Raw genomic sequence first — 25224 nt, 5'->3', positions numbered from 1 at the left:
CTAATTTTATGTTGATTTTTTCCCTTGTACCAAACACTAAAGCATAGCTCTTGCATCTTATTTTGTCAGTTTTCAAACTGAAGAATGCCAAATGTGACAATAGCATTTAATATTTAAACCAATCACTTCTAAGGGTGGCTGCTATCTGAGAAACCTCCTGGTCTGTTTATAAATCACAAACAAGTCAAGACAGAGAGCAACAGAGGAAAAAACCCACCTCAAAAGCATTCAATCTGCCTGAAGAGAAGTCAACAAAAAGCTTATTGAGTAGTGAACGATGCAGGCTTATTTGCAGTGTTGTAGCCGTGTTGGTCGCAGGATATGAGAGGGACAAGGTGAATGAGGCAATATATTTTAACAAACCAATCTTGTCTCTCTTATATAGACTCATGTCACATAACTTGATACATTACATGAGAGATGACGTATTGTACATTGAGATACGTGTGTAACTATCTATTCTACCAGTGAACAAGTAGGTGGGAAATCCATTTGAACACACGATTACCCACTCTATCAGAATAAGTGGAAGGTTTTATTTGTTATTGAAGTCATAGAGGTCAAACATCTTTATGCAAGCTTGCTGATCTTCAGCCCTGGTGTTCCTGTGACTACTGATGATGTAGCATGGAACAGCTTGCTATGAACAGAGTCACCAGAAAGATTCTCCCCCTTTGCCATTTTGTTTTGCTTGTAAATTGATTCCATAGCAGAATTCATTAGACTAATATAACCAAATCGCAGATACTCAAGTAAGCAACAAAATTAATAGCAAGTCCTTTTATGCAGAGAGTCTACTGGTATATCAGACCAGCTAAGTAAATTCTAGTAAGTAACTATTGTCTTGCACAGACACATACAAGAAATTATTAGTTTAAAATACATGCCCAGAATACCAAAACCCTTGGTGTCCTGTGGTGTCATGATTTTGGCCCTTACTGATGTATTCTTTTCAGATAAAACTGTTGGTGCCAACATCATTGAGAGCCTTTATATCCTGCAAACCTAAAACATCGTGCAGCCTTAATTTTGTCCCCTTTCTGAATAATGTGAAAATTAAAAACCAGTGGAAAGTGGTCTGTTAAGACTCTGAGCTTCCTATTGAATAGGTAAGACCTTACATGCCTGATGGACCACACAAGTGCATAGCATTCTCTTTCTATTGTAGAGTAATGTTGTTCAGTGGGAATCACTTTTTTTTTTACTTAAGAAAGCAATAGGATGCTTTTTATTGCCTTTGCCTGCTTGCATTAACATGGCCCCCAGGCCTGCTTTAGAGGCACTAGTACAGAGTTCAAATACCTTATCAAAGTTTGGACTGCCTAGGACCAGTTTCTCTGACAGAATTCTTTTCACTTTATTAAAGCCCCCCCAACAGGCTGTAGACCAAACCATCTGTCAGGATTCCCTTCCCACTCTGAACTCTAGGGTACAGATGTGGGGACCTGCATGAAAGATGCACTAATCTTATTTCTACCAGATTAGGTTAAAAACTTCCCCAAGGCATAAATCCTTCCTTATCCTTGGATGGGTACTGTTGCCACCACCAAGTGAGTTAGACAAAGATTCAGGAAAAGGACCACTTGGAGTTCCTGTTCCCTAAAATATCCTCCCCCAAGCCCCTTCACCCCCTTTCCTGGGGAGGCTTGAGAATAATATACCAACCAGTTAGGTAAACCAGATTCTTAAAAAAAAACAGAACTTTATTATAAAGAAAAAAAATTAAAAGAAGCACCTCTGTAAAATCAGGATGGAAGGTAACTTTATAGGGTAATCAGATTCAAAACACAGAGGATTCCCCTCTAGACAAAACTTTAAAGTTGCAAAAAACAGGGATAAACTTGCCTCTTAGCACAGGGAAAATTCACAAGCTAAAAACAAAAGATAATCTAACATGCCTTGCCTTATTTACTTACTCTTTTTGCAATATTCAGACTCATTTTAGAATGATTTTAGAAGAAGGAGTTTTCTGCTCTGATGCTTCTCTGCTTCCCCAGAGAACACACAAAGAGCACAAACAAAGCCTTCCCTCTGCCCAGATTTGAAAGTATCTTCTTTCCCCATTGGTCCTTTTGGTCAGGTGCCAACCAGGTTATTTGAGCTTCTTAACCCCTTACAGGTAAGGAGGAATTCTAGGCTACCCTTAGCTGTACGGTTATGACACCACCTTTGTCAGAAGATCTTTTTGAAGAGGGCTTCTAATGGTGTCTACAAACCCCAAACTGAGCATAGACAGAAGGGGGAGGAAAGCCTCTCCTGTTTACAGACCACACCTCCATACAGCTGCCAAGCAAGGAGGCAGGCACCCACAGCTGCAGCCAATAGAGGAAAGGAGGCCTGCTCTAAAGGAGAGAGTTCAGCAAAGGAAGAGAAGGCAGAAATGCTCAGGATAGCAAAGACTGGATTTGCACTTTGGTTGGGGGTACAGACTAGTTAACAGTGGATTCTACTTTCAGTGGATCTGGGCAAATCTAGCTTCTTCCTACCCAGTGACATAGATTAAGGAGTTTTCCCTCCTATTTACACTTACTCTATTTCTGAGTCTCGTTGGTTCCATCTCCACATGATCCTTCTGATCTTGCCAGGCACTGCTAAAGATTACAATATCATCAATGCTGGCCTGAGCAAAATCCTATAACCTGACTAATATTTGATTAACCAGCCTCTGAAATGTATCTCCTGCATTAATTAATCCAAAAGGTAACACTTTAAACTCAAAGCATTGAATTAGTAATGAAGGTGGATTATTTTTTTGTGCTTCACTGTCTAAGGGGATTTCTAATACCCTTTTATTAAATCCAGGGTGCTTAGGAACTTTGCCCTGCCTAAAGCATCTAGCACATAATTGATTCTGGACATAAGGTATGCATCAGGAACTGTGCCAATGTTAAGCTTTCTGTAATTAATACAAAATCTTATGGTCCTGTCCTTTTTGGGGACTATAGCTACTGGAGAAACCCTGGGATTGTTTTGACTCTGTAATTATTCTCATGTCCAGCATGCTTGCTATTTCCTTACAAACTTGCTGCATCATTTTATCAGTTGTTTGGTGTGCTTTTCTGGGGGCAAAGGCTGTAAGCCGGAAATGTTATGGACCATTTAGGATTATTTTGTGAGCCTGACCTGCTGGAAAATATCTAAGGGTGACTTTTCAGCATAGCCATCATCTCTCTCCTCAGTCCAGGTTAACATTTCATATAAATCCATGCTCTCTACGGGGGTATCATTATGACATTCAGTCATCAAATCAATAGAAGGGGCTGACTCTGTCCTCTGCTCAGCATATCCTGTTTAAATGGCTTTCCCCTCTGCTTCAGTGCCACCCTCCCAGGAGTCCCTTAAGCAATTCAGGAGACTTCTGACCTTTCTCCCATAGAGGATGCGAAATGGGGCAAAACTGGTGGACTCTTGGAGCACCTCCCAGTAAGCAAACAACAGATAGGGTAACATTATATCCCAGTCACTTCCCCTCTTGCTTGCATGCATTCTCAGCAGAAATGTTAGGGTCCAATTGAACATCTCAACTAATCTATTTCTTTCTGGGTGATATAGGACAGATTTTACCCTCCACAACTCACTAAATAGCTGAAATGTGACATTTGACCCACAATCCGATAAGATCTCCTTTGGAAAACCTACCGTGCTGAATATAGAAAAAGGTGCTTTAACAACTGTTTCCGCTTCCATGTTTGACAGAGAAACGGCCTCTGGATACCTGTTGGAAAAATCCACCACCTCTAATATAAATCTTTTTCCTCTTTGGGCTGGCCTGGGTAATGGCCTATGATATCCATAGCAACCCTGATAAATGCTTCCTTGACTAATAGTAAAGGATGCAAAGGAGCCTTGCAGAGACCTATATACTTTTTTTGCTTTTGACATAAGTTACAAGGCTTGCAGTATTCCTTTACCTCATTTTGAATATTGGGCCAACATACATCTTTCTTTAGCCTTTCATATGCCCTCTTCATCCCCAAGTGACCAGCAAAAGGGCTAGTATCATTAACTCAGCATGAAGCTTCTGTTCTTCCAAACCAGGAGCTCCATGTAAATCCTTCCCTCATCTGTAAAGAACCTCCCCTTGTGGTATCTTTCTCCGAGGCATTGCTGGGGTAGCCTCCCTTATGCTCTCCAAGGAGGTGTCTGCACTTTGTTCTGAAGCAAACTCCATTTGGCTTTTGCTTGCGCTGAGAGCTGTCTCAAGTAAGGGGGCCACCGCCTCCTTCGTCTCTTATTGCCGCTTTCTGTTGATAAAATTGCAGAGGACTCCTCTCCTCTTGCAGCTGCCTCTTTCTCCCCAGACCTTACTTCTGGGAAGTTTTGGACATATTCCCTCTTGCTATGGGTCACAATGCTAACAGCTCTGGGGACTGAAGTCATTTCCCATCAATATATCACATGATAAATTCTTAAGAATCTCCACATTCAAAGTACCCCTTAAATCTTCCGACTCTAATTCAATGCTGCCTGAAAGCACCATGGTTCAAAATTGCCCCACGCAAAGGAGTTTTACCTCTTCCCTTGGGAGCATATCAATCTCATTAATCACCTCTCTCGACTAGAGATCTGCGCATCAGTGTGTCTCCACCCCAGGCACACTTTACCATTTACCTTGGCCTCTTTGATAAATTCTACCTCCAGGAGGTCAACTAAGCCCTCTCTGCCATCACTGAAGTCTTTGACTCAAGGTTAGCTACATTAACCTCAATGGATAGGGCATTGTATTTGCATACCCCATACCTAGGACATTGTTTCTTCATGTGGTCAAGGGACCCACATAATAAGCACTTTCTTGGGCCCTCCCCAGGGACTGCAGTCTGATAATTAGGGTTACCAGTAAGGAATTGGTATTGGAGTGGTGTGCTCTTAGTCCCCTCCCCTTCCTCCTTTTCCCCAAGAACAAACCAGGGACACCCTTTTCTGCCAAGGTTTTTCTCTTCTCTTTGGGACCTGCACTCTATGAATGGTCTCACTTGCAGGTATAAGTCAGTGGTATCAACTGCCTCTTCCACAGTTGTGAGGACTTTCCCTACACTGTTGTTCTCACCTCATCAGAGCAGACATCAAAGAACTGCTCCTGGAGCAAACAGATCGACCAACTTGTCAAAATTTTCTGCTTCTTTACTTTGTATCTCTTTTCTCAAATAATCCCCCATTTTATAAACCTATTTTCCTGTGACTAATCAAGTGTTTTTTTTAAGTTTCTAAATGTCAGGCAATATGTCTCTGAAATAATTTGAAACCTTTTTAACACAGACCCCTTAAACAGATCACACAACATAGCATAATTTATATCCATGTCATGAAACACTTGTAAAGTTTTACCAGTCAGTTTTGAAGTAAAACAGTCATTCTCTGGTCATCAGGGATTGTGTATATCCTGCATACGCTTTTAAAGGTGGTCAGATATTCATTGATGCAATACATCTCCCTTTCTTGGGCTTCTGCCACCACATTCACTCCTCTGATTCAAGATTTCATTTTTCTTCAGGCTTTGCACTTTCAGTCTTCCAGTTCCAGTAATCCTTGATAGGCCTCCTCTTGCATTGCTTTCTCTGCCTCCCACTTTTTACTTCTCCGCTAGCATCTCCCTTTTCTGGGCTTTCTCTTTTGCTTCCTGCTCTCTACCTCTCTCCACAATTTCCAGATTTTGGAGCTGAATTCTGCCCAACTCTAACCGCATGGCTGCAGCATTGGAATCTATACCAGGCTAGTTTCCTGAGCCTGCATCCTCTTCGGCCTCCGATACTACCAGTAGATTAAACAGGTTTTTTCCTGATGCTCATCATAGTCTATGAGTAATGCTCTGATCCCCTCTCCCATTTCCCCTGAAGTTTCCAAGCCACAGTCTATATAGTTTTTCCAAATGCAATTTGGTATATATTTAGCACAGGTCTCCAGCTTACTCATCCTGTCCTTTCCTTGTTTTATTTCCCTTACCCAAAATAAACAGAAAATAACAAATCATCATCTTTTTCTTTTCCTGTTTCCAGCCTTCTCACGTTTGAATCTATATCTATCTTATTGGGTAGATAAGTTCTTGGAGCGTGACCCTTGGTTAACCGGCAAATGGGGTTCAGGTACTGCAAACGCCACTGTGACACTTCCTAGGGGTACCCACTCTTGTGAGGCACTGCACTACCACCTGCCCTTAGTGTGAGGAAGCCTTGTCCGTATCTCCTGGGGGTCAACTCCCCAACTCCACCAGCCATGGGCAACGCAAGCCCTTCCCTCTAGGTCTGTGCAGGCGCCACTGTCTCGCTACAGGTTAGCAATAGGTACACACCAACTCCCAAGCCCTCTGAGGGTCTCCCTGGAACGTCCGGCCCCTGGTCCACTGGACACTAACAGTATTGACAGATTCACTCTTTCCAAAGAAAAGGTACACCGTAGCTTACCAGTTCCACCTCAGCTCACCACTTCGCTTACCGCGCTGCACTTAATAAAATCAAACATAGGGTTATTTAACAAAGCATAGAGATTCAAGTAATAGCAAGCAGAAGTAATGGAAACAGTTACATATAAAATCATAACATGCATTCTGGAGCCTTGACTTAATTAACAAGGTACAGTCATGTCAAATAAAGTAGTGCTCACCAGTGCTTTACAGCCATTGTGTGGACCCTCTTTTCATGAGACAACCATGCTATCAGCATGCTTCCTCAGTAGGGTTGCCAGGTGTCCAGTGTTTGACCAGAACACCCAGTTGAAAACCAACCCTGGCGGCTCTAGTCAGCACCGCTGACAGGGCTGTTAAAGGTCCAGTTGGCGGTGCAGTGGGGTTAAGGCAGGCTCTCTGCCTGCCGTGGTTCCGCAAGGCTCCTGGAAGCAGCGGCATGTCGTCCCTCCAGCTCCTACGTGTGGGGCATCCAGGGGGCTTCGCGCGCTGCCCCCACCCCAAGCACCAGCTCTGCAGCTCCCATTGCCCAAACCATAGCCAATGGGAGCTGCGGGGGTGGCGCCTGCGGACAGGGCAGCACACAGAGCCGCCTGGACGTGCCTTCCTGTAGGAACAAGAGAGGGGACATGCCCCGACTTCCTGGAGCCGCCTGCATGGAGCCTGCACTCCTTACCCCCTGCCTCAGCCCTGATTTCCCCCTCCTGCCCTCCGAACACACCAGCCCAGAGCACCCTCCTTCACCCCAAACTCCCCATCCCAAACCCCCTCCTGAGCCCAAACCCCCAGCAGGAGCACTCTCACACCCCTGCACCCTAACCCCCTTCCCCAGCCCGGAGCCACCTCCCAGACTCCAAACCCCTCAATCCCAGCATGGAGCACCCTCTTAAACCCTCATCCCCAGCTGGCACCCTCATCCCTCCCCCACACCACAACCCCCTACCCCAGCCCAGAGCTCCCTCCTGCACTCCAAATCCCGCACCCACAGCCGGAGCCCACACCCCAACTCTCTGCCCCATCCCAGAACCTACACCCACTGCCCATACCCCTTGCCTCAGCCCAGAGCCCCCTCCCATGCTCCAAAATGCTTCAGATCCACCCTCCAGCCCAGAACCCCCTCCTACACCCCAAATTCTTCATTCTTGGCTGTGCCCCCAGCCGGAGCCCTCACCCCCCCCACACACACCCCAAGCCCCTGAGTCAGCCCAGTGAAAATCAGTGAGTGAGGGTGGGGAGAGCAAGCGACAGAGGGAGGGGGGATAGAGTGAGCAGGGGTGGGGCCTCGGAGAAGGGGGGGGGCAGATCCAGGACAAGGGTGTTCATTTTTGTGTGAGTAGGAAGTTGACAACCCTATTTAATCCTCAGTGAAGGATAAAATCTTGTCCTCCCTCTTTTTTAAAAATAAAAAATAAAAAAAAAATGCAATTACATACTATTGTTTCTTACCTCAGGAGGTCCGCTCTTCAAAGACTTACCCTTGTGGTTCCTTTGTCTCTGTAAATCCTCTGGCCCATACTTGTCCCAGCCTATAAGCATAGCCTGTCTCCACAGATGTCCATTGTTCTGTGTGCTGACTGAGTTAGCCCTCATGCTTGCCTCAATTTAGGTGACAAACTTTACTTCAACAGTTTTGGAACATAATATTTTGCATATCTCAAACTATTTCTTGTACAAACATCTTGCAATAATTATGATGACCAGTGGAACTCTGGCTTGTGGTAGGAACATCACATGCCACCCTTTGGTGAACTATTATGTAGATATCAGACCCTGGGGATCCCTGTAAAACTCTATGCATCAACTGTGAACCAGGGACTTCTATCTGCCAACTGGCAGAGGGCACAATATTGTTCTGCTGGAGCTCACATATTAGGACTAAAAAGATGGATTAAGTTATACACAGAAATTGGTCTGGCCTAGTCAAAACTGAGGAACAAATCGTAATATCTAATATTCAGCAATAAAATGAGTGTCCTTACTTAAGTTATAAGGGTTTGGGCATACAGTCTTAGGCACCGGTGTGACTGGGTTAATTCTATTTAAGTCAGTGGAACTATAGTAGTATATAACTACTGAAATCAGAATCAGGCCTGTGAATTTTCCATGTTGAATAATATCAAATGGCAAAATTTCTCTTTTATTGTAAAGCAGGTGCAAATTTAAAATGGAATTGTGCAAACTTCGGCAGTAATTCTAAACTTTATTCTTTGGTTACAAAGACTCTAAACCTATACAGCTTTTTCAGGTGGTTTGAAATTTTATCAAGTAGCATTTTTCCCTGAAGGCCTATGACTTATTACAATAACCTGACTGTAAAACTGAAATGAGTGTCAGAACTGTTTGGATATAATGTAGGATATTCTGTTCTCACAAGATTAGAATGAGAAATTAGGTCTGCCACAGAGAGAATTTTTGTTGTCTTAAAGCACGGCTTCATATCATAGAATCATAGAATATCAGGGTTGGAAGGGACCTCAGGAGGTCATCTCGTCCAACCCCCTGCTCAAAGCAGGACCAATCCCCAACTAAATCATCCCAGCCAGGGCTTTGTCAAGCCTGACCTTAAAAATATCTAAGGAAGGAGATTCCACCACCTCCTTAGGTAACACATTCCAGTGTTTCACCACCCTCCTAGTGAAAAGTTTTTCCTAATATCCAACCTAAACCTCCCCCACTGCAACTTGAGACCATTACTCCTTGTTCTGTCATCTGCTACCACTGAGAACAGTCTAGATCCATCCTCTTTGGAACCCCCTTTCAGGTAGTTGAAAAAAGCTATCAAATCCCCCCTCATTCTTCTCTTCCGCAGACTAAAAAATCCCAGTTCCCTCAGCCTCCCCTCATAAGTCATGTGTTCCAGTCCCCTAATCATTTTTGTTGCCCTTCACTGGACTCTTTCCAATTTTTCCACATCCTTCTTGTAGTGTGTGGCCCAAAACTGGACACAGTACTCCAGATGAGGCCTCACCAATGGCGAATAGAGGGGAATGATCAAGTCCCTCGATCTGCTGGCAATGCCCCTACTTATACACCCCAAAATGCCATTGGCCTTCTTGGCAACAAGGGCACACTGTTGACTCATATCCAGCTTTTCGTCCACTGTCACCCCTAGGTCCTTCTCTGCAGAACTGCTGCCGAGCCATTCAGTCCCTAGTCGGTAGCGGTGCATAGGATTCTTCCGTCCTAAGTACAGGACTCTGCACTTGTCCTTGCACTCATCAGATTTCTTTTGGCCCAATCCTCTAATTTGTCTAGGGCCCTCTGCATCCTATCCCTACCCTCCAGCGTATCTATCTCTCCTCCCAGTTTAGTGTCATCTGCAAACTTGCTGAGGCTGCAATCCACACCATCCTCCAAATCATTTATGAAGATATTGAACAAAACGGGCCCGAGGACCGACCCTTGGGCACTCCACTTGATACCGGCTGCCAACTAGACATGGAGCCATTGATCACTACCCGTTGAGTCCGACAATCTAGCCAACTTTCTACCCACCTTATCGTCCATTCATCCAGCCCATACTTCTTTAACTTGCTGGCAAGAATACTGTGGGAGACCGTGTCAAAAACTTTGCTAAAGTCAAGGAACAACACGTCCACTGCTTTCCCCTCATCCACAGAGCCAGTTATCTCATCATAGAAGGTAATTAGATTAGTCAGGTATGACTTGCCCTTGGTGAATCCATGCTGACTGTTCCTGATCACTTTCCTCTCCTCTAAGTGCTTCAGAATTGATTCCTTGAGGACCTGCTCCATGATTTTTCTAGGGTCTGAGATGAGGCTGACTGGCCTGTAGTTCCCAGGATCCTCCTTCTTCCCTTTTTTAAAGATGGGCACTACATTAGCCTTTTTCCAGTCATCCGGAACTTCCCCCGATCGCCATGAGTTTTCAGAGATAATGGCCAATGGCTCTGCAATCACATCCTCCAACTCCTTTAGCACTCTTGGCAGCATCCTTTAGCACACTGCAGCGCATCCAGCCCCATGGACTTGTGCTCGTCCAGCTTTTCTAAATAGTCCCGAACCACTTCTTTCTCCACAGAGGGCTGGTCACCTCCTCCCTATGCTGTGCTGCCGAGTGCAGTAGTCTGGGAGCTGACCTTGTTCGTGAAGACAGAGGCAAAAAAAGCATTGAGTACATTAGCTTTTTCCACATCCTCTGTCACTAGGTTGCCTCCCTCATTCAGTAAGGGGCCCACACTTTCCTTGACTTTCTTCTTGTTGCTAACATACCTGAAGAAACCCTTCTTGTTACTCTTAAGATATCTTGCTAGCTGCAACTCCAGGTGTGATTTGGCCTTCCTGATTTCACTCCTGCATGCCCGAGCAATATTTTTATACTCTTCCCTGGTCATTTGTCCAATTTTCCACTTCTTGTAAGCTTTTTTTTGTGTTCAAGATCAGCAAGGATTTCACTGTTAAGCCAAGCTGGTCGCCTGCCATATTTACTATTCTTTCTACACATCGGGATGGTTTGTCCCTGTAACCTCAATAAGGATTCTTTAAAATACAGCCAGCTCTCCTGGACTCCTTTCCCCCTCATGTTATTCTCCCAGGGGATCCTGCTCATCAGTTACCTGAGGGAGTCAAAGTCTGCTTTTCTGAAGTCCAGGGTCTGTATTCTGCTGCTCTCCTTTCTTCCCTGTGTCAGGATCCTGAACTCGACCATCTCATGGTCACTGCCTCCCAGGTTCCCATCCACTTTAGCTTCCCCTACTAATTCTTCCCTGTTTGGGAGCAGCAGGGCGAGAACAGCTCTGCCCCTAGTTGGTTCCTCCAGCACTTGCACCAGGAAATGGTCCCCTAAACTTTCCAAAAACTTCCTGGATTGTCTGTGTACCGCTGTATTGCTCTCCCAGCGGATATCAGGGTGATTGAAGTCTCCCATGAGAACCAGGGCAAATATAACTCCATGGTGGGGGGGCACAAAGTCAAACCAAGAAATCACAGAGCAGTGTATTTAAGACTGTATGATCATAAGGGTGAAAAATAATAGGATCGGAATTTCAAACCTAGAAAGTTAATGGAAATTTTGCCATTGACTTCAATACGATTAGGATTTCATCCTTGGAAACTCCCTGAATGGAATTGACCTGAGAAAACTAGGAAAGAACAATTTTGAAAGATATTTTATGTGGGATTCAGTCAGTGGGAGACCAAGCACATGGGTGCATTGAAGACCAGATTCCTTTACCCTTTCTCACAATGAGTAGTAACTTACTTCAGTTAGTTCCATAGATTGCAATGAGACTGCTTGTGAACTAAGTTACTATTGTTCCACATGAGCAAGGCTGGAGGATATCTAAATGGCCTATACAAATAAATGCTCTTGCGAAAAGGGAGGATGCTTTTTAAAAAAATCTAGTCCTAAATCTCAATCTAAATTAGGAGTTTAGAAGCTAAGGGTCAAATTCTGATCTCCTTCACATGAATACAAATCAGCAATTTACTCCACTGAGGTTAATGGAGTTACTTCTGATTTACATTGGTATACATAAAATGAGAATTTTGCCCAATGTATAATAATCCTATTATATAGTTTGTTCTCACAGTAGAATTTATGGCACAATGAAGACTTCTTTATTAATACTAAGCCATGATTTTATAAATGCTCTGAAATAAGAATATAAAAATCGCATTTGGATTATTATATTTGTTTATTCCATTTGATTTGAAAATTGGTAGATTTGACTTCCAAAATGTACAAATAAAGATTTAAATATTGTTGGAGGAAACATTACAGATGTTTTTAATTATGTAATCTTTACACACACTTATTTCTTGGTGGAAAACATTGCCTGGGTCTGCGCCACTTCTTAATATGCTATTTCTTTAAATACTTTATGCTCATATAAGCAAGCAGAATTATATGTAATAGTGAAGAACATGTAAAAAGTATTATTACTGAGGTTCTAAATATTGCTTTCTACAAGGTAACCCTGCTATTTGGGTTCACTACATAAACAGGAATGAACTCCCTTCAGAGCACTAAAATATTGGTCCCTTTTGGTACGTTAACCATTAATTTAAAACTGCTGCTCATATGACTGTGGTAACGCCATTTCAGCTAGTTTCTACGCATAACAAATAATGATATTCATTTTTCTAGGATTTTACTCCCAGGAAATCAATGAGTAGAATACTTTGGAAACATAATTTTCCTAGGTCTTGTAAACCCAGTTCTATTGCTAAAAGGGTATATATATTTAAAAGGTGAAAATAAATACCATTGTAATCCAATGTTTGCATAAAAGTTTCTTAAAATTATTTTCCCTGGGTAAACCAACTATAAGATGATAGTCCTAAAGCAGTTTTCTCATCTCATTTATAGGTTCTCTCTTGCTTATTTGGAACTTTCATTCAAATCCTACTGAAGAACAAATTATCTTCCTTTACATAGAGAGTTAAAGGTAAGAAAGATGTTTCCAGGTAATTAAGATAATGCTAAATTTTATGTCTTATCTAATAGTCAAAGACATTAAAGATCCAATGGCATCCTTTGTCACTCCGTATTTCTTTGAAGAAGCTGGTCCAGTAGTTGCTAGAGGGTAAAAATAAGAACAAACCCTTAGGTCACAATTTGGATGCATGGTTGGGACGCATAGCAGAAGCCACAGTCACCACTATAATTAAGGGTTGCATTAACAGTTTCCATTCTAACCTACTGACCTCAGTCACTCAAAACTTTCACCCTTCAGCCACATATGTTCCTGGTTTGGTCTCTCCTCAACAGGGTGTGTGTGTGTGTGTGTGTGTGTGTGTGTGTGTGTGTGTGTGTGTGTGTGTGTGTGTGTGTGTGTGTGTGTAAAACTGTTGATATTTGAGTATGACAGCAGTGAATAAACAATACCTTCCTATTATAAAAAAAATTATTGTGACTCCATGTTTGAAAAGTTGTAGTGTCAAAATAGTTAGGGGTAGAGAACTGAAAGATACAACTGTGCACATCATCTGTACGAACCATCTCATCTCTGGTTCTCCCATTGCACCATGTCCACATGCAGCAGTGCTCACAAACATTTTAGGGCTTTCGGACTGTTGCATCTATCTATCCCACAGTTCCCAGCAAAGCTCCCTGGAACAGGTTGGGATGTCTATGGCATATAATCTCTATTTGCACCTGCTGATATTTTTTCATTTCTTCCATTGGATACTTGATCTCTCTGCAGGACAGAGGCATCACACGAACCATGAGGCTATACCCTGCTAAATCCTTGGTTTTGCAAATTCATGGCAGAGAGTCACCAGTTTCCCCATAAACACCTGCCAGAGCAACTCTGAATCTGGAGGTTTGGGGATCATGAACTCTGACATCTTTGACTAGTGGCTCTTGAGGAGGTAAGGAATTTGGATTCATTATTTCATAAATTTACTCATTTTATTATCATTTAACATGTATATTGCATTGTTTTAGTTTTGTTTTTTCTTCCTCTTTTTCTTTGTTTTGTAACCTCACTAATTTTTCCTCCTCTCTTGCATTTCCTTCTACTAGCCAGAGATGGGAGCCAGATGCTCTGGACCTGGGTGTAGAGACAGGGTTTCCCTTTGAGCCCACCATCCAGGGGAGAAAAGGGTGTGACCAGTAGTATTGGAATACAATGGTGAAATGGAATGGTCCAGTGGTTAGGGAACTGGCATGGGACTCAGACCCAGATTCACGTCCATGTGTGACCTTGGGCAAGTCACTTAAACCCAGGTCTTCAAAATGTATTTAGAAGCCTAACTCCCATTGATTTCTCCTTTGAGGATCTGGGTCTTAGTCTCTCCGGCAATGTTTACCTACACTGCAGTAAAACACCTGTGACTGTCCTTTGTCAGCTGACTCGGGTTTGGGCTGCAAGGTTATAAAACCACAATGTAAATGTTCAGGCTCAGGGTGGAGCCTGGGCTCCTGAACTCACCCCTCACAGAGTCCCTGAGCCCAAACATCTACACTACAATTTTATAGGCCTGTAGCCTGAGCCGTACAAGCCTGAGGCAAGTGACATGGTCCTGCCATGTGTGTTTTGTTGCAGTGTAGACATAACCACTGTGCTTCCATTCCCTGTCCATATAATGGAAATAATAGCACTTCCCTACCTCACAAAGGTGTTATGAGGATAAATACATTAAAGACTGTGAGGTGCTTACTATAGAAATGCATAAGATAGATAGGTGAGTGGGGTTTCTTGGAGGTTATGGGACCAGAGGTATGATTTTAATGCAGTAGGGCACAGTTATAACCAAATTATGCATATTCACAATGGAACCATTACCTTTTTGAAGACCTCCACACGTAGTCTGTTGCTTTGTATGATTATTCGTTTCTGTTTTTCTTCTTCTTTCTTTTTCACTTCAGGCAAGTTGTTATAAATCCTGGCATAAATTCAGAATATAAAGTTATGATCATTCTACAGTGTCACCACTAACTTAATTTTTCAAAGTGGAAAAAATTCTTCTAGGTGATCACTGGTGGTATTATGCATTTGTAAATATCTGAATTTGATTTCATACAGGTATATATTAGCAATAACACTGGTATCACAATGAAAGATTTTGAACTGAGAAACTTGAGAAATGGTCTTTATTCTGAAATGATTAACTGTAAGTAGAGGGCCAGGTTATCTCAGTGATGTCTGTGCAATTCTGGAGTAATTTCACTGAGCTCAATGGAGATAATCTAGATTTATAGCAGTGTAACTGAGACAAGAATCTGTCCCATAAGCTTCTTGTAGGTATATCACAATACAGATTCCAAGCAATAACCTTCAGTGATTGCTCAAAAATGTGTAAGAAAAATAAAATGATAATTATATTAACTGATAAGATTTTTCTCACTGTCACTGTGACCCTTTCACCAGAAAACAAAATAGTCAATTCTTAATGTAATTGCAGTTCTTGGTTACAATCATAAAAGTAACTTTGGGTCTGATCTTTTTACCATCGCAGTCAATAGCAAAATTCCCACTGACTCAAGTGGGAGCAGGATTAGGCTCTCTGTAACAAATATCTTCCTACTCAACAATTCTGCTCTTTGTGTATATTCTGATCTAAATCACAAGTATTCAGACTTAATTAGTTTAGTGGACTATAAAACTTTCCTTTCCCCCCAACCTATTTTGCACTACAGAGTCCATATAGCAGTCTATTCTGACTTATACATTATGAGAAGTGTTTTATTTTTAAGGACAGTGGGACAGATTCTGATCTCTGTGACATTAGGTTACATTCAGAAAAACTCCTTGACATCACTTTTTGCATTTTTTGTTGTTGTAAATGACTATATAAGGTGCAAGGCAATGGAGGATCAGACCCCGAAGTATCTAATAAATTGCAGTCTTTGCTGGGATATGTGCTGTGGTCAAGATTTTACAAAATTAGTGACTCTGCCTTCAACTTTTGGGTGCACAACTTAATACACCTTAAAGAGGCCTAGTTTTCACAGGATGAATAAGTGAAAATCAGGTACTTTTAAGGTGCCTCAAATTGGGCCTCCAAAATCACTAGTCACTATTAAATCTTGACCTATACTCCTCTGCAGAAAGACAGTTCTCACTACTGGAGAAAAAAGATTCCTTATTCACATTCAATGCTTATCTAAGAAGTTAACTTCTGCTAACAAGAAAATGCACTGGATTTTTTATGGTAGATGAATAACAACAAGTATGGCAGAAGATGGAGAAAACAGCCTGCAGAATAAGAGCCCTCAAAGGAATATTCGGAAGGATGTGGTGCAAACTTCATTGTGATTTTGGACTTTCCACATAGGTGGGATTGTGAGAAGTGAAATTATGTATTACAGAGCTGAAACTTCTGGTATATTTTGAGGGCTACAATTAACGCACAATATTATCACAAATCTCTAAAATGTTGTTAATGAATAGATTGGAAGAAATAACATTTAGTAAATTACTAAAGATCGATACATGTAAGAGCAAGTGGAGCATTATGGGCCACAAAACGAAGACAGAAGCCTCCCAAATTATACCCCTCCACAGAGGCCAGCCATAAATGCACCCCCTGTGCTCTCTGAGTGCAGGGATGCTCCCTGCCATCACCCCCAGGGCACTAGATACCCCAAAAAGGGGTGTGAGGAGGCAGAACCAAGACCTACACACACTGGGCAGAAGAACTGGTGTCCATCCAAGGCAATGTAAGCTGCACTCCATAAAGGGGGATAATAGGGGGTGTGTTCTCTCTTCCCTCTCCCTCAGTGCTCATAACAGCCCCCGGAAGCATTGTTTCTCCCTGCAGGGGAGAGCCTCCTGTTGCTTCTGCTAGGACAATACAGCTCCAGACGATTCACTAAGTAGGGCTACAGCCCCTATTCACTCAAGTCATTTTAGGGGGAAGAACATTGTCCATGTTTGTGCATATTGCACAAGGCATGATGTACCACAAACTCAATATTATGATGCTAATTAGGAAGTGCAAAGTCTTGGCACTGGATCCCAGGGAATCAGTGAATTCTAAACTGAAATGTGTTGTACCTTTTAGATCTCATGTGCATCTCCTTCTCCGAAATGAACCTTTCCTTTGGTTTGAACAGGTTATCTCAATAAAAGAAACATATAGTTAATTTCTGAGGAATCTTTATTTAGCATGTTTTAATGAAACAATAACAGCACTGCTTTCCCTAAATTAATTCACATGGTGGTATTTCTGATTAAATCATTGCTGACCTACTGCCTGATCCAGCTTGCATTGAAGTCTAAGGAAAGACTCCTGATGACTTCACCTGGAGTTGAATCAGACCCTTAAGCTGCCCTTTAGAGTGGGAAGGATGGATAAGACCTCTTGCCACCAGTCTCATTACATGGTTCATTTATTTTAAATGCATATAACTTTTGTCACTGTCACAAGCAGCAGTGCATATCTCCAATTCAAGCCATGAACCAGCTGATGATTAGTCTGGCATAAGATGACCTATTTTTCTGTCATTCTTTCCTGCTATTGGAGAGCACAAGTGACTGATTCTCCACTGCCTTGCATCTTCTGTAGTAAATAACATTTTTGCAAAGTGGGTGAGATCCTCTGCCAGTGTCAACTGATTTACACCTGCAGAAACTTGGCCCAGTGGGTGCAATTCTGATTTGACAGAATTTTACACCCACTTTGCACAGGTGTAAATAACTGCACAAGGCAGTGGAGAATCAGGCTCAGTAGTCTTTGCTGACAAGATATGAGGAGACTCTCACAACAACCTCAGCCAGCACTTCCTTGGCCAAGGGGAAATAATTATGGATCAAAATGGTTAGTTTGATTCCTAAGATAGGTAATTTTTATATTCTTCTTTCATAAACTCTTATTAATGCAAAGTAAATGTAGACAATTTAACCCAGACATGTTGCCGGCCCCAGTGTTCCCAACAGACACCTTCCCTGCTCCTGAGTCCTGCCGGTTGACAGCAACTTTAAATTCTGCCCTGTTGTACATATGTGTTACAATTTTATAATAACTCTGCTATCACCTAGGCTTTTAGTAGCAGGGTGGATGAGTAGTCATCCCACTACTATATCAGGAATTGGTTCATGATTTGAGGGTGAAGACCTTACACCTGTTGCAGGAGTGTGAATGTGTTTACAGGGGAATGAGAGGAAGGACTGCAGTGGGAATGCATTTTAAGGATTGTATTGGAAGAGTGGATGGGTCAGGAGAAAAGGCAAACATTACACAAGACTATTATAAAAGTACAGGACACAGTAAACAAAGCAGAGTATAATCCAAATAATTGGTTAAAATTGAAAACCCAATATTTTACAAATTATCATCAGAAAACATTGCTACATATCACTGAAAAGCTGGGTCCTCATATCATGAGTTTCTAGATCCTCACTGGGCCTTGGACCCATGTGTTTTTTTGTTTGTTTTTTTAAAAAAAGACCATCATAGGGTATTTACTAGCAAGGTCATGGCAGGTGGATTTGATTTAAATCACTAGTCAGGAAGACTCAATTAATCATGGTTTTCTACATAAAAGTGCATTCTTGTTGGTTGTTATAGCCTTTAATACATATTCTTCACAACTCAGAGACAGATGTAAGTTTCATTTTTAGAAGGTGTACACTATACATTTTTAAACAGTGATTCATTTTGAAAACTTTTTTCAGATTAGTTTTACAGCTATATCAGAAAATGAATGATTGTTTGGTTATTTCATTTACCAAAGGTAATTGAAGCAGATATTTATGAAGTCATTGAGAAGTGAACTATCTCCCTCCAATTAAACAGGTTAATAATTAATATTTGGAGGATTTTCTTGCCATGCTGTATTAGAAGGAGAACATCAGCAGACATTTAAATTGTTTTATTTAACTAAAACAACAGTATTAAGTATTCTGGATTTTTTTTCTTCAACAGCAAACATATAATATTTTAACAAAACAAGCATATGTCCCTTGCTTCTCACATTTATCTCCAGATTTCTTCTCCTTGTCCAGATCTATTCCATCCCCAACAATCTTCTACTCATTTAACTTTTTGAAACTTTGCATTTTTAGAAAGAGGTAAGGGATTGACTCTCTGTACACAAATTTGCAGAGGGACAATAGAGTTGAGGTCTGTTATTTCTCACCGCTCTATTATTTTAAAACATTTTTGCTGTTAACAAGCACGTTACCTCTGGAGCCACACATCCACAGTCTGACAACTGCAAAACTAAGCATCTCTGATGGTATCTTCTTGACTGAGCACTGAGTCCCAGTGGTCAGATAGAAAGATTAACCTAAATAATCTATACAGAAGCCTGTGGACCCCCATAAGATTGAGTCCCTAATCCATGAACTATTGGAACTCATTTACAAAACTTTTCTTAAACATTACATGAATATATTGTCTCATACTATAGAATTGGAATTTATAATCCATATTCCATGATGAGATATCTTTGAGCAATAATGTATCTTAATTAAAACTATCTTTAGGTTTTTTTCCTCAAAAAGCATTTTATCAAAAAAATCCAATATAAATAAAAAAATCACTGATTTTTATCCACCCTGGGTCAGAGTGGTTTCAGTAATGCAAGTTTACTGGACCACTTAGAGGGATACGGATCCAGGGGCCCTATGTTCTCAGTGTTTTGTCATCAAAGCTAGCTTTATTTTTTATGATAAACACATGCATATTACTTAATACCACTGCATATCAAAGGAATGTAGAAGACATTATATTTCACAGTAAGTGACAAATGTGCCTCTCTTTTGTCTCACTACAAATAAGAGAAAATAATACTGAAGATGAAGAAATAAATATTAAGTTCCAGAACTACTTGACACACAGGTCAGCTCAGAGCTGAGCCTGTATCCACTGCTCGGAGTACAGACCTTCCCCCTTCACATTCTGCTCCTAGCTTTTTAAGACACCACATATGTTTCACTGGTATTTATGGAGGTTGCCCCTGGCAACCAAACAGCCTAGAGCCATTTAAAGGGGCCACACCCAGCATCTCAATTACACTCAGTTTACTGAGGAAAAAAGGAACTTGTCTTTAAGAACACTGTCATTCACATATTTGAGTTACAATGGATGGAACCGTTCAGCAATTTCCCTCCTGAGCTGATACAGTTTTCAGAATGAAAGCTGTGCAAAAAGAAACTCCTCTATGCTTGAGGATTAACCCTTTTTCAAATGCTTTATAACTGGCAAAGAAACCTATAATTTAGCCAAATTTTAACTAAACTTAATCATATTGTATTACAAATTTTAAACAAACAATATCCCCCCATACATATGAGGACACATTGTCTGGTATGACCAAGCAAAGCTTGGCACAGGATGGAGGCTGCAAAGTTAAGTGGGGCCACTTCGGCTCCTCATGTACCTTAGAGCTGCCTCACTGATGCTCTAAAATGCATCCAGCTGCCTAAGGTCACAAGAGGCCAGTTCTGGCAGCCAGGGATCCCTAAAGCTGCCTCTCCTCCTTTCCCTAAGCCACATCCTCTAACCTGCAGAAGGTCACATGAATCCTCTGGGGTCTTGTTAAGTCAGCTTAACAGCCCCTTTGCAATGGAAGGGTGCAAAGGAACACAGCAGAACTAAGAATTTGGCTGATCAGATATTTAAAAATAAAGGACAAACTCCCCTCCTCTGTGGTTGCACAGAACTAAGATGTGGGGATCCAGTATATAGGAATCATACCCCTGCCCAGCATAGAGTCCAGCTCCAGGAGTATTCCTTCCACATTCCTGTGCAGAGCAGGAGACAGCCGGGGAGGAGTGAGGGTGAGCCAGTAGCCCCTGCAGTGGCCTTGATTGTCCTACACTGAGCCTTCCTGAACTCAAATTCAGCTTGGGGCAAGCAGTGGATTTGGACGGATAAGATGAATAATGTAATTTGTGTGCACAGAGCATTTGCTCACATAACTCCCTATACATCAAGATTAACATTTGCGGAAACCTCTAATTTTTTGTCTGGAGAGCAGTGATTTTTTCACAGCTGGGACAAAAATAATCTCTTAAAAGGTTTTACTTTTTTAATAAAAAGCTATGTTGGTGGCATTTCCAGCCAGCAAGCTGGAAAGGCTTCCCTCCAGATTCCCACTCATGGAACACAGTGAAGAAACGTCAGCTGGCTTCAGACTAATCAGACTCCTGCCACAAGCTTTGGGCTCCCCGCCCTGGAGTGCAGTGAAGACAACAGCAGCTGGCTTCATCTCTTCCGAAAGCAGTTAATCTCCAGGTAGGTTTCACCTGAGGACTAGCTAATTTCCAAGGGGTGGTTGGTCAATAATTGCAAGAAGAGGAAGGAGAATTTCCTGCAGCTGGGAAATGAGGTTAGGCTGGGACTCATATTTATGTGTCTAGTCCAGCCATACATGTCCCCCAGCCTACATAAGATTTCTCCGCAAATGCTATTTACATACTATTCCCTCCGGTTATGAAATGGCAGAAGAGCTGCAGCTTGAACTGGAGGTCAAGCCAGCACCAAGCTGCTTCTTTGCAGAGAAGCAGGGCCACCAGCAGGGCAGAGATGGACATGGAGAATAAGGCTGCCCACCTGCTCAAATAGTGGGGGATAAGACATCTCCTTCAGGGACTCTTGAGGAAAGGAGTAAACTATTCCTCAGTGCCTCAGCACATAATGCTGGGAATAAACAGGGTACAAGAGGGTGTGCTCTGAAATGCAGGGCCATGACTTTTCTGTGACTTCTTAATAATAGGTTGAGACTATTCTCTAATTTTACCACAAGTCAATGTGACAAAATGGCCTCCATGTTTGAATTACAGAGAATTACCACAGAGGCAGGAAGCAGGATGCATATGCCTTCTATTGCTCTAGAGCAATAATTCCAGCTGACCTAGGAGCTGTCTTGAAGGGCACTGGAACAAGACACAGCCAGCACACCTTGGCAGGAAAGAGAGGTTGCCATGGTAGAGGCTTCTAGAGGAAAAATAAAAGGGTGAATCCTGAAAAATCTTCCCTGGAAAATTTAAAAAAAAAAATCTTGCTTATAAAAATATCTGCTGTATAAAAGAACAGCCGTAAGACTTATAATTCAATGTCATAGGCAAACCATGCAATACCCAGTCACATAGCATCTCTCAACTAACTCTCAGGGCAATACTCAAGATAAAAGAATAACTTAAAATATGGCTTTACAAAAAGGTGAAACCTTGGGGGATTGCACCAGGAGAAAATCTTAAAATCGTTTAAAAAGGAAATGAAAAGCCAATGCAAATTATAGAGTAAAAATAATATGTGCATAGTACTTAATTATTGTTAACATCCAAGCAGCAAAATACAGTTCCAAGTGGAAGTCAGCCATGCTGGCTCTTCAAAAGGGCCACCATGCTAAGAATTATAATAGCGGACCAAATGCATAATCAAAACCTGAATTAACATCCCTATTGAGCGAAGATCAGACTAAGGCATAAAGTAGACAATGCACCAAGATGACAATAGCCCAACTTCTAAATTACATTTGTTAGATTATTACAATTCAGCATCAAATTCATAGCTTTGATTTTTAATGTGAAAAATATTTGAAGCAGGGAAAAGTACTGAGTTCTAAGATTGACAGCTACTCAGGGTTTTTGCTGAGAAATTCCACAGAAAAAAAAGTTACTATGAGATGTTTCATCCATGTTTTATTCAAATCCTGTAAGGCTGCTGAGATACTGGTATTTATAACAATACCATGCATAGCAGTGATTTATTTGTGACATTCCTTTAATGGGGTGAGGAAGCCACACCAAGGTCTTGAAGTTGCTAACCAAGATAAATAGCTCATCATCATCAATATATTTTTAACACATGCTAATGCTAACCCCAGAGATGGTTTAGAAGAAAAATACATTTCCTGGCTGGAAAGCTATTAAATGTTTAGACAGAGGACAGATAGCTTAGGAATGAGAAGAGTAGGAATAGGTTCCTTGGCTTCCAACGTAGAAATAAATCACGGAGCCACTGAAATAAAGAGAGACAAAATGTACGGTGGGCTAGTTTCTGCCAACTGGTACATGGATGTGCCTTCCACTTATGAGTGGGAGCCCTAAAAATGGGAACACAGCTAGAACGTGACCCTGCATTGTATCTTGCCAGCCACGAGAAAGAGAAGCACTTGCACTTTTGGTGTTGCACTTGCAGGTAGTTATACTCATGGGCTTCTCTCCCGTTCAACTAAAACAGGAATCCACCAAAAGCACAAACTGACTGACAAATTAGCCAATTACTTCCCCCAGTTCAGTGGTTTGACTTTCTTTAAAACTTCAGCAGCAAACATGCACTGCAGAATATTTGTTTTAATGTCTGGCACTGCACTATGCTGTCTATTGCAGAGATGCCGTTGAGTACATACAGACTTCATGGCTACTGCATTTTTAAATCATTAGTCTGTGTGTCCATTTTAAAAAGAAAATTAACCCTGAACATAAACTGAATACATGGGCCAAATTCTGCTTAGTGACACCCATGCCACGCTGCTAACTGAGGGAAGAATTTTTCCCTGTGATGTTTTCAGAGTAGCCAAATTCAGATGTGCTGTATGTTATATGCCGGTCAGCTGTACAAGGGAGTTAAAGGGTTTTTTCTTGACCAGGATTTAAAGGAGTGTTGTTAGTTAATGCATGCTAACTAACACATTCTAAAGGTCTAGTGTGGACAACATGGTGGATACATTAACATGAGCTCCTGCTTAAGTTTCAACTCAACCAGCTACCTCATGTTTAAGTCTACACTGCCTAGTGTATACTACACCCTTAGAACACATTCTACCAGCACACTTTTTATCCTAGTCAAAACAAACCCTAAAGAAGTAGAAGAGAGTCTAAGGGCCTGATTATCCTCTGTTGTGCAGCCTGTGTGGTCATTTACATCAGTGCAGAATGGATGAAGTGTAGGAGTAACATGCTACCATTTTGATCTGGTGACAGTGGAGAATCTGTCCTAAATTGGTGTAACTTATATGGCAAAGGGCCAGAAGAAGGTGTAAGTTAAAGTGTGTAAGCCTGATTCTCTGCTTCTTCACCCCTTGTTAATCATTTCCCCCTGTACAAATTTGATCTGTGCTCTGGATATCCATCCTCACGGGCCTTTCTTAACATGACAGGTCCAACAATGGGAGACTTCACCAGTTATCCCATAAAACCTAAAAAGAAAAGGAGTACTAGTGGCACCTTAGCGACTAACCAATTTATTTGAGCATAAGCTTTCGTGATGCATCCGATGAAGTGAGCGGTAGCTCATGAAACCTTATGCTCAAATAAATTGGTTAGTCTCTAAGGTGCCACTTGTACTCCTTTTCTTTTTGCGAATACAGACTAACGCGGCTGCTACTCTGAAACCTATAAAACCTGACAAGTTTGTTTATGAATTCCAGATAGTGCCAGTGTAAGGCTAAAAGCTTCTGGACCAAATTCATCCCTAGTGTAACTTCAGTGAAGTCACACCAGGGATGAATTCAGTCCCTTGTCCAAATTTACTTTTCTGTCATTCAAGATCTTCTGGAGGGCTTAGCCCATAGGTCAGAAAACTTTGGAATAACAATTGTCTTGTACAGTATAGCACTCTGGGGCACTAGGACCCAAGCATGTCTCTCTCCTCCTCCCCCCATGTGGGGCTGAGGAGAAACTGCAGAGAGGAACAAGCCAGAAGGAGCCAAAGCAGGGATCTTTGGACATTCAGAGAACTTTCTACAGTTTTGACTGGACTTTCTCTGACCTGTGCTGATTGGCTGTTTGCTCCAACCCTCTCCCTTCCCCTCCCTCACAGCCTTTTCACCTTAGCTTCACTGCCCATCTGCCCCTCTTACTCTCATCTCCCCTGCCCTGTCCCTCTCACCCACTCCCTTCAATCCCCTCTACCTTCACTTGTCTTTTCATGTAGCTTATCCCCTCTTCCCTCCCCCAAATGTGGAACTAACGTGTGTCACCATCCCATTGTTCACTCTGCTTGTGTGTTCTACCCCCTCCCGTGCTCTGTGTCTGCCTTGTCTATTTACATTGTTAGTTCTTGGGGGCTGTGTTTGTACAGTGTCTAGCACAATGGAGCCCTAGTCTTGCTTGGCCCACAGGCATTACCATAATAAACATGGTTAATAAAATAATAACAGAAATAGGTGGCTGCTGTTCTCAATTAGATTTTCCTGAGCATACCCTCATCTGTATTCATCACTTTTGGCTCCAAACTACAAGCAAGGTGCCAACAGTGTGAGTGATGCTGTTGCTAGCAATGAATAATGTCTGGGGGGAAAAAATCAGAGTCTTGTCAAAATGAGAGTAATATACAACTTGCAATGGAAATGTGGCTGCAAACATTTAATCAACCACCAAGGCCACCTGAAGGCAGGCAGGCTGCATTATAACAGCTGTGTAATTGCTTGGTTGTGGGTTTGTTTGTTTTCTGGTCCATATT

At 41.9% G+C, this 25224-nt stretch overlaps 1 protein-coding gene and 1 long non-coding RNA gene across 4 annotated transcripts in view; one reads left to right on the top strand and one right to left on the bottom strand.

Annotated features, from left to right (window-relative positions):
• The window catches only part of LOC140914952 (uncharacterized), a 35874-nt gene extending 18920 nt beyond the window's left edge, over positions 1 to 16954 (top strand). The window contains exons 2-4 of the long non-coding RNA XR_012160050.2: positions 12728 to 12806; positions 13566 to 13734; positions 16025 to 16954. This is a non-coding gene — a long non-coding RNA (uncharacterized LOC140914952). The remainder of the gene's footprint in view (positions 1 to 12727; positions 12807 to 13565; positions 13735 to 16024) is intronic.
• The window catches only part of C7H10orf90 (chromosome 7 C10orf90 homolog), a 173917-nt gene continuing 160784 nt past the window's right edge, over positions 12092 to 25224 (bottom strand). For all 3 annotated transcript variants that reach the window (XM_073354065.2, XM_073354064.2, XM_073354066.2), the window contains exons 7-9: positions 16866 to 16929; positions 14652 to 14751; positions 12092 to 12937 (exon numbers count right to left, since the gene is read on the bottom strand). In XM_073354065.2, coding sequence (XP_073210166.1) covers positions 12899 to 12937; positions 14652 to 14751; positions 16866 to 16929 — 203 coding nt within the window. In that variant the 3' untranslated portion in view covers positions 12092 to 12898. The remainder of the gene's footprint in view (positions 12938 to 14651; positions 14752 to 16865; positions 16930 to 25224) is intronic.

Source organism: Lepidochelys kempii, chromosome 7 (assembly GCF_965140285.1).
Source record: "Lepidochelys kempii isolate rLepKem1 chromosome 7, rLepKem1.hap1, whole genome shotgun sequence".
NCBI lineage: Eukaryota > Metazoa > Chordata > Testudines > Cheloniidae > Lepidochelys > Lepidochelys kempii.
The sequence above is the reverse complement of the archived record's forward strand: the minus strand, read 5'-3'. Positions and strand labels throughout refer to the sequence as shown.